This window comes from Sinocyclocheilus grahami, unplaced genomic scaffold (assembly GCF_001515645.1).
Source record: "Sinocyclocheilus grahami isolate Dianchi unplaced genomic scaffold, SAMN03320097.WGS_v1.1 scaffold71.1, whole genome shotgun sequence".
Taxonomy (NCBI): domain Eukaryota; kingdom Metazoa; phylum Chordata; class Actinopteri; order Cypriniformes; family Cyprinidae; genus Sinocyclocheilus; species Sinocyclocheilus grahami.
Window position 1 is genome coordinate 15153 of NW_015505250.1, and position 12452 is coordinate 27604.

The 12452-nt window shown below is 37.7% G+C and overlaps 2 protein-coding genes across 2 annotated transcripts; both read left to right on the forward strand.

Moving 5' to 3' along the window:
* Positions 1-353: 353 nt before the first annotated feature.
* LOC107585516 (cytosolic 5'-nucleotidase 1A-like) lies at positions 354-6814 on the forward strand (the record flags this gene model as incomplete). The annotated part of the gene is made up of 6 exons (XM_016272562.1): positions 354-389; positions 654-821; positions 2157-2286; positions 5351-5473; positions 5594-5778; positions 5919-6814. Coding segments are annotated over 6 exons (1020 nt in total), but the record flags the coding sequence as incomplete, so codon positions are not given.
* A 1094-nt stretch (positions 6815-7908) lies between these two features.
* LOC107585474 (retinol dehydrogenase 14-like) lies at positions 7909-10736 on the forward strand. Its single transcript, XM_016272496.1, has 2 exons — positions 7909-8343; positions 9283-10736. Exons 1-2 carry the CDS (start codon positions 8083-8085, stop codon positions 9898-9900), a joined length of 879 nt encoding a protein of 292 aa, XP_016127982.1. The 5' UTR covers positions 7909-8082; the 3' UTR covers positions 9901-10736.
* Positions 10737-12452: the final 1716 nt, after the last annotated feature.

Consider the following 12452-nt stretch of genomic DNA (forward strand, 5'->3'; position numbering starts at 1 on the left):
TCTTTTCAAGTGTATAACCTGATTTCTGTTGTTACAGGAGCTGAGTGCCTAAGGCAGGGGTGGATTCTTGGTGTTGGTGTTTCTTTCACGTGTGTATGTGTGTGTGTGTGTGTGTGTCACAGGTATAAGTTAAGGGTGTTTTGCTGTATAGGCCGATTGTGCCATTATGCCCTGCTGTCCAGCCTCGGTTCCTGTACCTTGATTTTTGGATGTCCTTGACGACCCAGGTTGCCCACTGTTGTATTTTGTGAAGTGTGTAATTGAGTTTGTTATATGTGAACTGTTGTGTTTAGTGATTGCTCTTCTACCTCCCTTTTTTTGTAATAAACCTTTTTTTTAATTGTAATAAATTATTTGACAACGCGAAAACAACGAAGAAGCCCCGTCCGGTAAGCGATTGTTTGTGTGTATAATCTGTGAATGACAGCAGCGTCTCCCGCATCCGATACCCTATCTATAGGTAATGCTAGCGACGCGACAAACTAGAAAAAGTTTAGATTATATTAAAGATATCGTGCGCGTAGTGTTGTTCGCTTGCATTATCGATGGCGCGTCAGTGACAGCAGTTCTGCACGTACAGGTATCTGACCACATGAGCAGCTTGGTTGTCGTCTACAGCCCGTTGTAAACATTTGCTTCCTTTTAACTTGCAGCCCAAACCCAGCAACGCTGTAACCATTGCGGTGTCCTCGCGAACGCTGTTTAACATGGTGAAGGAGAGGAAGGTGTTTGAAGAGGAGGGGCTGGAGATGTACGTCGCGCACCAGCTGGAGCTCGAGGACCAGCCCTTTACCCCAGGGGTCTCGTTTCCTTTCGTTAAGGTAACAACAGGTGTAAGCTTTACAAAATGATTTTTCAAACAAAATGCATAATAATGATCCTACTATATTTTAAAACTGTCTGATCATAACACTCACCCTACATCCATCAGCACCTGTCAGGAACCTGATGCCATAGGTAATGCAACTGTACACTAGTACTGTAATAGAGTGCAACAGTGGCCACTCACCTTTATTTGAAGCCTTTGGTTTGAAGTAAAAATGTGTAAAGCTTTATTGCTTAAATCTCATGAAGAATTGTGATGGACAATCAAATTAAAAATGGATACATATATAAAGTATTGACTCTAAATAGTTCTTTTGGCATGATTTGTTTGTTTCAATATTCTGAATTGTGTAGGTTTTTTGCAGAATAGTGAGTAATTATTTTCACCATGCAGGAACACTGCTGTTAAACAAGATTATTTAAGTTAAAAAGCTGAAATGTGCACATATGCCATCAATTTACAACCTCATAGCTCACAGGAGGCCTGCCTAACAGTTTATATGTTATAATTCTAAATCAATTCTCCAGTAGAAAAAATTAATGGGATTTTTACGTATGTAGCCCAACTGATGCACTCTGTAGCAGCACCTTGCAACACACCACGGTTCACATCACATAGGTATATTACTCCTGAAATGTCATTTGGCACTGATTACAAATGACATGACTAAAGTGAAAAATTTCGACAAATAAATTTGACAAATGAGTATAGAGGAACAAATGCCTTAAAGGACTTTATTAACAACACAAAATGCTACACATAATGGATTTATTTTTAACAATTAATTCATTAAACATTAGTAAAGTAGTTACTATCTAGCAGTTTTGTCATTTAAGTATAGAAACTGTTTATTAGCACTGGCTCAGACAGCTCTTAATGTTGGCACAATCAGTATAAGTAATTAAATAAATGTGGACTAGCCAGCACTGACCAGTGACCACCCAGCACTGGTACTATAGTATGAAGCTGACTCAGGTCAAATAAGCTGGTTGAAACACTGTTTTTGCGCTTTCATAACACATGAATATATCTTCTGGACAAATAAAATTTGGACTAATGCAAATCACTGGGAAAATTTGTAGAGCAACCTGTGTGGAAAACAAATGTGTGCCTTAATTTTTGTTCATGGATGGACTTTAGCCCTTTTTATTGCAGGGCAGGACTCAGAGCACATAACACAGAGCATTATTGTGTCCTGCCCACTGTTTATGATTATATATGATATAGAAGTACACTAATCAACCATTAATCACAGCAGTGTTACCTAATGTGGATATCCTTAGACACCCACAGCCATGCCTTTATTAATTTCTGTTTTTCTTATCAACAGGCCCTGATGAATGTAAATGTCCGTTTGAGAGAACTATACCCAGACAGTGAGGAGCTGTTTGACATTGTGCTGATGACCAATAATCATGCCCAGGTTGGAGTTCGCCTCATTAACAGCATCAATTACTATGGTAGGGAAAGAAAACAGGGATTTCTGTGACTATGGCCCGGTTTCACAGACAGGGATTAGATTTAGCCAGGATTAGGCATTGTTCAATCAGGAAATTTAAGTAATTTTTATTAACATGCCTTAGACAAAACATTATTGGTATGCATCTTGAGACAAAACAAAGGCACTGATATATTTTAAGATCAGTCAGTGTAAGTTTCTTTCAGTTAAAACAGCTCAGACTTACACTTTAGTCTGGGAGCATAGATCCTGCCCCGAGACAGCCGCACACAATCCACCATGTTTATCTTCACGCAACAGCATTTAAAAGCAGCATTCAAGTAAGACATGTCTTATTAAAGCTACTCCAGTTATTCAGTCAAGAGCAGTGAGTCAATTTCTGTTTTTATTTTGTTCTTTGGGCCATATTAACAGCATGGACAGCAGTAAGTACTCTATAATGCATTGCTTTCACTTAATACACAGATCTAATATACTCATGCGATTTAAACTGCGTTTTTATTTTGACATAACCTTCTATGTATTTCACAGTTTAAGCACAATAGGAAATGAGAGAGAACTTAGTTTAGTACTCACATGCCGTGTGTTAGACACTTTCTGTGCATTTGCTTCAGATTTGTGCACTCAGAAAACCATATATCAGAAGTTTGGAGTGCCCCTATTATGGTACTTGAAAGTTCATAATTTGGTTTTGGGAGTCCCCAACAACAGGTTTACATGCATGCAAGGTCAAAAAACACTTTCATTTTCTTATAATATGCATTTAATTTTATGTTATTTCTCAACAACTCTCAAATGATTTGTTCAAAGATTCATCTTTCGAAACCCCTCCTTCACATGAGGATACTCTGCTCTGATTGGTCAGATGACCCAGTCTGTTGTGATTGGTCTAAGTACAGTGCATGTCGGAAATGGAATGCCCATCACCATTACTGGATTACGGCTTATCAATAATACTTCCGGGCTGTGCGATATTGAGAAAAAATGCAATACCTTGTTAAAAAATGTGATATTCGATACGATATTGCTTAAGTGTGAAAAATCGATTTAAATTATATTTTAAAATATTTAAAAATGAAAATATAAACAATTTGTTTCACATTATTTCTTGGAAAAGAAAGAATCACTACAACTTCTGAAAGTGACCAGCAGTGTTTTAGCAGTACATAAAAAGTAATGTCACAAATCAGAAAATGTAATTTTAACATCAATGTGAATGACAAAAAAATTAATGACACTAATTTTATATCATTGTGACTTTGCTTTCCATATACTTTAAGTACTTATTCATATACCACAGCAAAAACTATAGTCTGAGAAAGTTCAAACATGATTAAAGGCAAGTGAAGTCAGTAAAAAAAAAGAAAGAAAAAGGGGGGAAAAAGAACAAATACACAATTTACAAGCATATATAAAATAAACTAGTATTCAGGTACAGAAATTTAATAATTAAGTGTAAAATAACACTGCATTGTGTTCACTGTATGAATTAAATGTAGATTAATCTTTGTTCTAGCTGTTTTGTTGTTTGATTAACATTAGTGACATTCAGCAGCACGTATTTATAGGCTACTGTCCTTTTAAATCCGACTGCACGGATCCAGTATAATGATATACATCAGATTTCTTTCTCATCTGTTTACATTCATTTAAAACATAACTGACTGCGTTTACGAGAATGATCGTCGAGACGGGTACTATTGACAATTCTGTGTATGTGTCTGTTCAAACATGAGGAGGAGGAGATGCGAAAAACGAATCAACTCGGTGTTCGCGTGCTTTGCACGTGTGCGGCAGAATGGAAGATACGCTGTGCGAGATGCGGCTTGTGCGCGTGCTTCAGGTGCGAGTCTGTCAGACAGCCAGACGAGACAGCAAAGAGTTGCTTTCTGCAACTTATTGCATTTAACTCTTTTTAACGTCAAGCCATTCTCTGCTATATGCGTCGAACTAAAACTTTGACCTTTTGATTTAAGTAGCCCATTAAATTTTCGATATATCGTGCAGCCCTACAAGGGGGAAAAGTTGTTTTACACTTATGTAAGGGAACCGGGCCCACAGCTTGGTAGTAAAGACCCAAACAATAATGGTATATGCTTTGCCGAACAAAGACAGAGTACTGATAAAGCACTGCAGTTTGTAAACCAACGTATTGCTCCATCCTTTATCATGACACCAAGTAATAAAAACGACAGACATTTTATATAATCGACACATTTCTAGATAATAGCAGGCCCACAGCTGATTAGCAGAACTATAACACAAGTTTTAGTAATGAGAGACGTACAGCTGCACTGAGTGTATATACACAACACAACACACAAAACATATTTTGCAACTACACGGAAATAGGATTTGAATTACAAACGACTCGTTTCAGCTGTTCAGAGTAATCTCTTTCTTTTGAGAGACAATAACTATTTATGATGCACTTTCAGCTTTACAACTTTGCAGACTGATTACATTCACATACATGTACATTACACACTGCATGAAAAGTACTTTTCAAAAATCCATAATAGGGGCACTTTAAACTGATATGGCTTTAAAACGCATGCAAATAAGAAGCTTTTATGACGATGAAGAACTGCAATGAGAGCGAAAAACATGATCATCAAAAACCAAACAGATGTTTTGTTTTGGCAGAGTATCTGAGGAACAAGCTGTAAAGTCACAGCCCTATTCTGGAAAGTGGGTGGGGAGCAGCAGCTCATTTGCATTTAAAGATACATGCACAAAAACAGCATGTTTTTTGCTTCCACTCAAAATGGGCATTTTCAAAATGGCATAATGAATGATCTGTGGGGTATTTTGAGCTAAAACGTCACAGACACATTCTGTGGACACCTGAGACTTAATAGGCCCCCTTTAAAATATATTTATTCTACACAGACATAGACCAACATGCACCAAAAAAAAAGGAAAAAGAAAAAAAATTCCACAGACCAAAATTTGGCTAAAGACAATTTTTATAAGGTTTGCAGCATGATGGACAGATGCAAATGCATATGTACTGCATTCTACATAATATATAAACACCAATTACATTAATTCTCTCTCTGCAGATCTAACTATAGAGAGATTTTGCATGACGGGTGGAGAGAGTCCGATTGGTTACCTAAAGGCCTACATGACCAACCTCTATCTGTCCAAAGATTCAATGAAAGTACAAGAAGCTATCGAAGAAGGTATTTAAAAAATGCATGCATTGTTATCTAACTGGGATTTTCATGTTGATGCAGAAGAAAAACAATCTTTAAATTGGATGAACAGGAAGCTAAATTTGCTTTAAATGACCATTTTCACAGGAATAGCAGCTGCCACGATGTTCGCCTGTGACAGTGAGAATGAGCTCAGTAACACGCAACTACGTGTAGCGTTCGACGGAGATGCTGTTTTGTTTTCCGATGAGTCTGAGATTATCGTAAAGGAACACGGATTGGACACTTTTTTTAGGCATGAGAAAGAGTTTGAGAACAAGCCTCTGGCTCAGGTAAACTAAGACTGGGTAACAAAAAATAACTACTAATGTTCATTATTAATAGTGATACTAATATTTTCTCCATCATGTCATGTTTTGAGCATGCAATGTCCTTTTCATGCTTGATTTGTTGTTGCATCATCCTCTCCTAGGGCCCCCTGAAATGTTTCCTGGAAGCACTGGGTAAACTCCAGCGCAAGTTCTATGCAAAAAACCAACGAATCAACTGCCCTATTCGCACCTACCTGGTCACAGCTCGAAGTGCTGCCAGCGCTGGGGCCCGCGTTCTGAAGACCCTACGGAGCTGGGGGTTGGAGGTAGACGAGGCCCTCTTTTTGGCTGGGGCTCCTAAGGGGCCTCTCCTTCAGAAGATCAGGCCTCACATCTTCTTTGATGATCAGATGTTTCACATTGAGGGTGCCCAGGAGCTTGGTACAATCGCTGCTCATGTGCCCTATGGGATTGGACAGAAGTATCATAAGGGAAAACGCATAGATACAAGTGATGCCGTAAACAATGAAAAGATTTGATGATTATCAAATCTAAATGCCAGAGTCCCACGTCGTATAACACCTATTCAGTGTCTTATGTGTGATCTATACAATAGCTAAAATATAAATGTTTACTTATATTAATGAGCTGGGAAGTGAACCATATGAATGGAAGGCTCTGCACGTTAGAGGTAATTTTATTTATTTGTTTGCTTGAGAGAGTTTTGAACCTTGATCTGTACAGATAGTTTAAGTTAAAAGGATTGCTGGAGATACTTTAAATACAAAGATGCTACGGTGCTCAAAACGACCTAGTATATTACGTACTGTATATTAGTATGTAGCATATTATGTACTGTACTAATCCGTCAGCACTGTGAGGTTAAACTACTGTAAATACTGCAGCCCTTTCTTTTTCTTTAGGAGAATAATGTGCAATTAGATGCATTTACCAGCCTTTATGCCTTGATGATTATACGACTTTTTAAGATGTTTAATCAATAGTTTAATTTAGAATCAGAATCAGAAAGAGCTTTATTGCCAAGTGTGCTTACACACAAGGAATTTGTCTTGGTGACAGAAGCTTCCAGTGCACAGACAGGATGACAAGTGACAAGAATTAAAATGAGTAAAAAATAAACATGTAAAAACAATACAAAATAGATTATAGTATGTTGTATGTACACAAATTATATTCAAAGAAATGTGGATAGATGTATGATATATTAAATCAATAACATACGTGCAATAAATATAAGTGTAGATAGTTGGGTATTGTACGTTTTATTGCACAGTGGGGAGAACAATTAAATATTAAAATTTAGAATATTTAATTCTATCTCAGGGAGCATACATTGCAACTGTCTATTTTATTTATAGTGCAAGATGTTAATCAATGTAAATTTAGCATATTTTAATCTACATTTAGATGTTTTGTTGCAACTTATTCACTGCCGTACTTAAGATATTCGGACTCAGTCCTAAGGCAGTTTCCTTCACTGACGTGTGTTTCCCACCACTAGTGTTCCTGATAGACCTTGCCACAATATTAAAAGTACTGAGCAAATGCTGAAATAAGGATGAGAGTGAATAATCTGATATATTGTATTTAGAATGTATTACCTCTATGTGTTTATCATGAAGTGTAAAATGTTTAATTTTGTTTTGTCCACAAAACAAAAATGTGTTGTTCACTGTTAAAGACTGGATATATTCTTTATGATCATAAATTAAATGAGTGATCTTAATTGATTGTGCTTTGTGTTGTGTGTCTAATTAAAGCGGTTTAGTTTGTAGTCCTAAAATAAATTTGACTAGAAACATGGGTGTCTAGGCCTAGACCAGGGGTGTCCAACTCAATTCCTTGAGGGACGGAGCCCTGCAGAGTTTTGTTCTAACCCTGCTCCAACACACATACCATGTAGTTTTCAAATAAGCCTGAAGGATTGATTAGTTGGATCAGGTGTGTTTAACCTCTGCAGGGCTCCGACCCTCCAGGAATTGAGTTTGACACTCTTGGTAGATAAATAAGGAATGAAAAAGTAATCTTTTCATCATTAATTTACTTTACATTAAACAGTATGCCCCGTTCATCTATTACAGCGGATCATGTGGTTTGTGTCTATGGTTTTATTGCTTGTAAATACATTTTTAAAAAGCATGCATTGCGTTTTAACCCGCTTTGACTTCTGGGTAATGTAGTTGAACAATATTCCCGTTACTTCCCACATGCGTGAATGTTTACGCCTACAAACCTGCTCATGAACTGGACATTGTTGATGGCCACAGAAGGATCAGCAGTGAAGCTTTTCCTCATTATAAACATATGGATGAAGGCGTCGATATGCTGCGGGGCAAAACTATTATCGTGACCGGGGCAAACAGTGGTATCGGAAAAGCCACGGTCGCGGAGCTGCTGCGGCGTCAGGGCCGAGTGATCATGGCATGTAGGGACCGAGAACGGGCGGAGAAAGCAGCCCTGGAGATCCAGCAGGAGGCCGGCCCAGAGCAAGGGGAACTAGTGATCAAACTCTTGGATCTGGCGTCGCTTAAATCTGTCCGTATTTTTTGCGAAGAGATAATCAAGGTACTGCACAGAGCGTTTGTTTCTCTTTTCAGATATCTATTACACTGAAGTAAATATAAATATAGGGAACGCATAACACGGTTAAAATTGTTTTCGACTAGCAACAAGTGCACCGATTGTGCGCGAACGTCACGCGCTTTATGTGCATGATATCATCATGCTCGAGAAGTTTGGGAAGAGCACGTGACTGCGCGCGCATGAAACCAAGCTTAAAAAAAGTCCTATTGCTAAATTGTCTAAATAATAATATAGGCAGAAACCTGGCATAGTTCATAATTTCTTAGGGTAGATATATTTTATATCAGTATTGTGTGTATATACAGTGTATTGTTTTTATTTTACATATCTAAAACTTCAACATTTTCACTGTTGTTGAACAACAGTGCTCAGAAAAAAAAAGATATAGTTCACTGAACACAATTTAAGCTTTTGTGACAGCATGTCCCAGCAGAGTTTGAGAACAGTAAACAGTAAAACAAATATAAAACAAAAAAATTAAACCCCATATTATTAAAAACGTGCTGTATAAAATTACCAAAGCATTCTGAGGCCGACAGATATCTTAAAAAGTAATAAAACAAAATATAGACTGAATTTAGGTAAATTGGACCAATTTTTGCCATTGGGATGACTGGAAAAATGTCCCAATTATCCTGAATTAACTAATTTAAGAATATATATTCTTATAATGACCCATATAAGAGTTGATCAGTTGAAAGATTTTATTGTGTATTGCTGTTACTACTGTTTTATCTGTGGCCCATTTTTTTAAATCTCGTGTATAAAGAAAAGATTTGACAATCAAAAGAAGAGAAAGGTATCTAAATTAGTGTAAATTTTCAGTGATTTCTAGGGTTGTGATTCTTTTATCTTCTCATTCTTGTATTCTAAAATACTGCATACCTTTACAGTTTGCCATATCTGTTGTATCTCAAACAGGAAGAGTCGAGGATTGACATCTTGGTCAACAATGCTGGAATCTACCAGTGTCCTTACACCAAATCAGAAGATGGGTTCGAGATGCAGTTCGCTGTCAATCATCTGGGTCACTTCCTGCTCACTAACCTCCTGCTGGACCTCCTCAAACGCTCTGCTCCTAGCCGGATCATTGTGGTGTCCTCCAAGCTCTACAAGTACGGTGAAATAAATTTTGATGACCTGAACAGTGAGCAGAGTTACGATAAAGCTTTTGCTTATGCACGGAGTAAACTAGCCAATCTTCTATTCACTCTGGAGCTCTCTCACCAACTCAAGAAGACTGGAGTGACCGTAAATGCTCTCACCCCAGGGATTGTGCGGACTAACTTGGGCAGACATGTCCACATCCCACTGCTGGTGAAGCCACTATTTATCCTAGCTTCACGGGCCTTCTTCAAGTCCCCTGAGGAAGGTGCACAGACTTCTATCTATCTTGCCTGCTCTCCGGATGTGGAGGGGATTCAGGGGAAGTGCTTTGCTAACTGTCATGAGGAGCAGCTGTTAGCTAAGGCCACAGAAGAGGAGGTGGCCAAGAAACTGTGGGACATCAGTGAGGTGATGGTGGGCATCACAACTTGAAATCTTACAGATATAAAATTTAAGTCAAATGTCCATGATTATTTCAAAATCACCAACTCTGAGAAATAAAACATACAGATCTTTACCATCAAGTATTTTGAAAAGACCTTGTTTTGGAAGGAAAGCATGCAAAATGTATGCATACATCCACAGGAGGGAGCTGTTTTTGCCATTCCTATTCACTTGTGCTTTGAAATACTAACTGTAAAGTTGCAACCAGCAGATTGTTAGTTCTGCTGCAACACTAACTGTGCGTGTGTGTGTGTGTGTGTGTGTGTGTGTGTGTGTGTGTGTGTGTGTGTGTGTGTGTGTTAAATAATCCAGAGTCATCTTCAGTTATCCTGTTCCCATGCTTCCCTGAATTAGTATTAATCCTGGGTAGTCAGGTTCATAGATTTCAAAACAACATGTTCACATGTTGTTAAGACTAGTTGCAACCTAAATGGTTTATTAACTTGAGAATCACCACAAATAATATAGTTTGAAAAGACTAAAACCTTTCTTTGACTGGAAATGTGTACACATATTACTGAGAATTTCTGATTGCAAAAGTGTGCCTAAATGGTGCTTTATTGTTACTTTTCTGCTGTTAGGAGTGAAGTAGTTAACACTGCATTTGATTTGCACTTCTCTTACTGAAGATCAGTGAGCATACATTCACAGCTACAGTACTTAATAAAGATCCATTAAACAAAACAAAAAGCATTGTAGTATCTCTATTCTGATTATATATTATATTGTATACTTTGCATTTGAAATGTTGAGATGTTGATCTGTGATATTGTGATAGTATTCACACTTTTTAAAATGTAACCGCAAAAGAAAAATATTTTAAGCTCAGGCCTATTTTTTAAATAAAAATCTAAGTTTAATTAGTTGTGTGTTTTACTTGTTGGAAACAAAGAAATGTATATTTAAATTCCCACAGGGGAACATTTATTTTATTTTCATAGGAAGTCTCTAAAATACTTATGTATTTTGACAGTATTTCTGATTTATTTAACTATATGTGTGGTACTGCTAATTATAAACTGTTAAACATTCTAAATTTTGGGTGTTTATCATTGTAATCTTGCAGCACCTTTTCTTTGGTTTTTATGTTTTTCTTTGAAAAAGGAAATGCTTTGGGGAGCCTTCTTGGTCTAATAAATAAATATCACGCTGTACAAATGACATTGTTCAGATTTTAACTACAGCTCAACCAGATTCATGTAATTGAAAAATAGTCTGATGGTTGTTTTTGCGAGGCTCGTTAGCAGAATGTTTTTGGAATTAGGGCAATAGCCTGCGTTGCTTTCATATTTCACTTACTGTCTAATTAACCGTTCTAGGAGTTGTTACAGTACAATTCAACTAATTGCTTTCACAAAGAAAGTACACACTCCTCTCACACCGTCTCTCTCCCACTTCATCATGATTGCCTTGAATGTTTTCTCTTAGCATTAGCTGTCTTTGTGAGAATGGTAGCAGCTCTGATGGGCTTGTAATGCTTTTCCCACCTGTGTTTGCCATTAGGACTTTCATTTAGAGTATGTTCCGATCAGCCAGAAAGCCCCAAAGATATCCCAACATTCATCTGATAGCTCCCTGTGAAACGGGAGGTCTCAGAGTGCTTGGCTGTAGAAGCTGGAGACTGTTTGTATTTGAAATGAAGTAAATTGGGGAAATTATTAAAGTTAATGGCTTTAATGATGCATTTACAAACGGTACCACATCACCAACAGAATGCCAAGCTGCTAAACAAAGTGATGCTTTGATTACAATCACTTTTTTTCGTCCTGTTTTTCCTACTCTAAAAGACAAAATATCACTAAACAAACACCCAAAGGTATATAGAAATTCATGGCAAAGCCCTTGTATCTTATCTCGTGGTTTGGCTTTAGGTAAAGCATTTTTTCAGTTGTGCTGCTTTGCTCACCTCAGCTCTGCTCCGAGGCTACAAACCTGCAGTCAGCATCCGTTCCCACCGTTTGCGCTAGACATCCAGTCCAACTTAAACACAAAACTCCTCTCTCGTTTATTATCCTGCATATTTGTTTTCTGTGATAGAGGGAAGGAAGGGAGATATGAATACACGTTATTTTTCACAGTAAAGAGTTTCCAGCCTCGTAAGTTGTTGAGCTTCTGAAAGCACTGCCAGGTTGATGGCATTAGATACAGGGGTGCCCAAACTCGGTCCTGGAGGGCCGGTGTCAAGTCAAGTCACCTTTATTTATATAGCGCTTTTAACAATACAGATTGTGTCAAAGCAACTGAACAGCATTAATTAGGAAAATAGTGTGTCAATAATGCAAAATGACAATAGTAAACACTAATTTTTCAGTTAAAGACAGTTCATCATTCAATTCAGTGATGTCATCATCCAGCTCAGTTCAGTTTAAATAGTATATTTGCAATCATTTGCAATCAAATAAATGATAGCACTAGAAATGAAGTGTCCCCAACTAAGCAAGCCAGAGGCGACAGCGGCAAGGAACCAAAACTCCCATCAGTGACAGAATGGAGAAAAAACCAAGCTCAGTCGGGGGGCCAGTTCTCCTCTGACCAGGCGA

Excerpts from the sequence above, each read along its gene's own strand:
- LOC107585474 (XM_016272496.1), top strand. The coding sequence starts at position 8,083 with ATGGATGAAGGCGTCGATATGCTGCGGGGCAAAACTATTATCGTGACC. Across the intron at positions 8,344-9,282 it reads TTTGCGAAGAGATAATCAAG|GAAGAGTCGAGGATTGACAT; the intron begins GTACTGCACAGA and ends TATCTCAAACAG.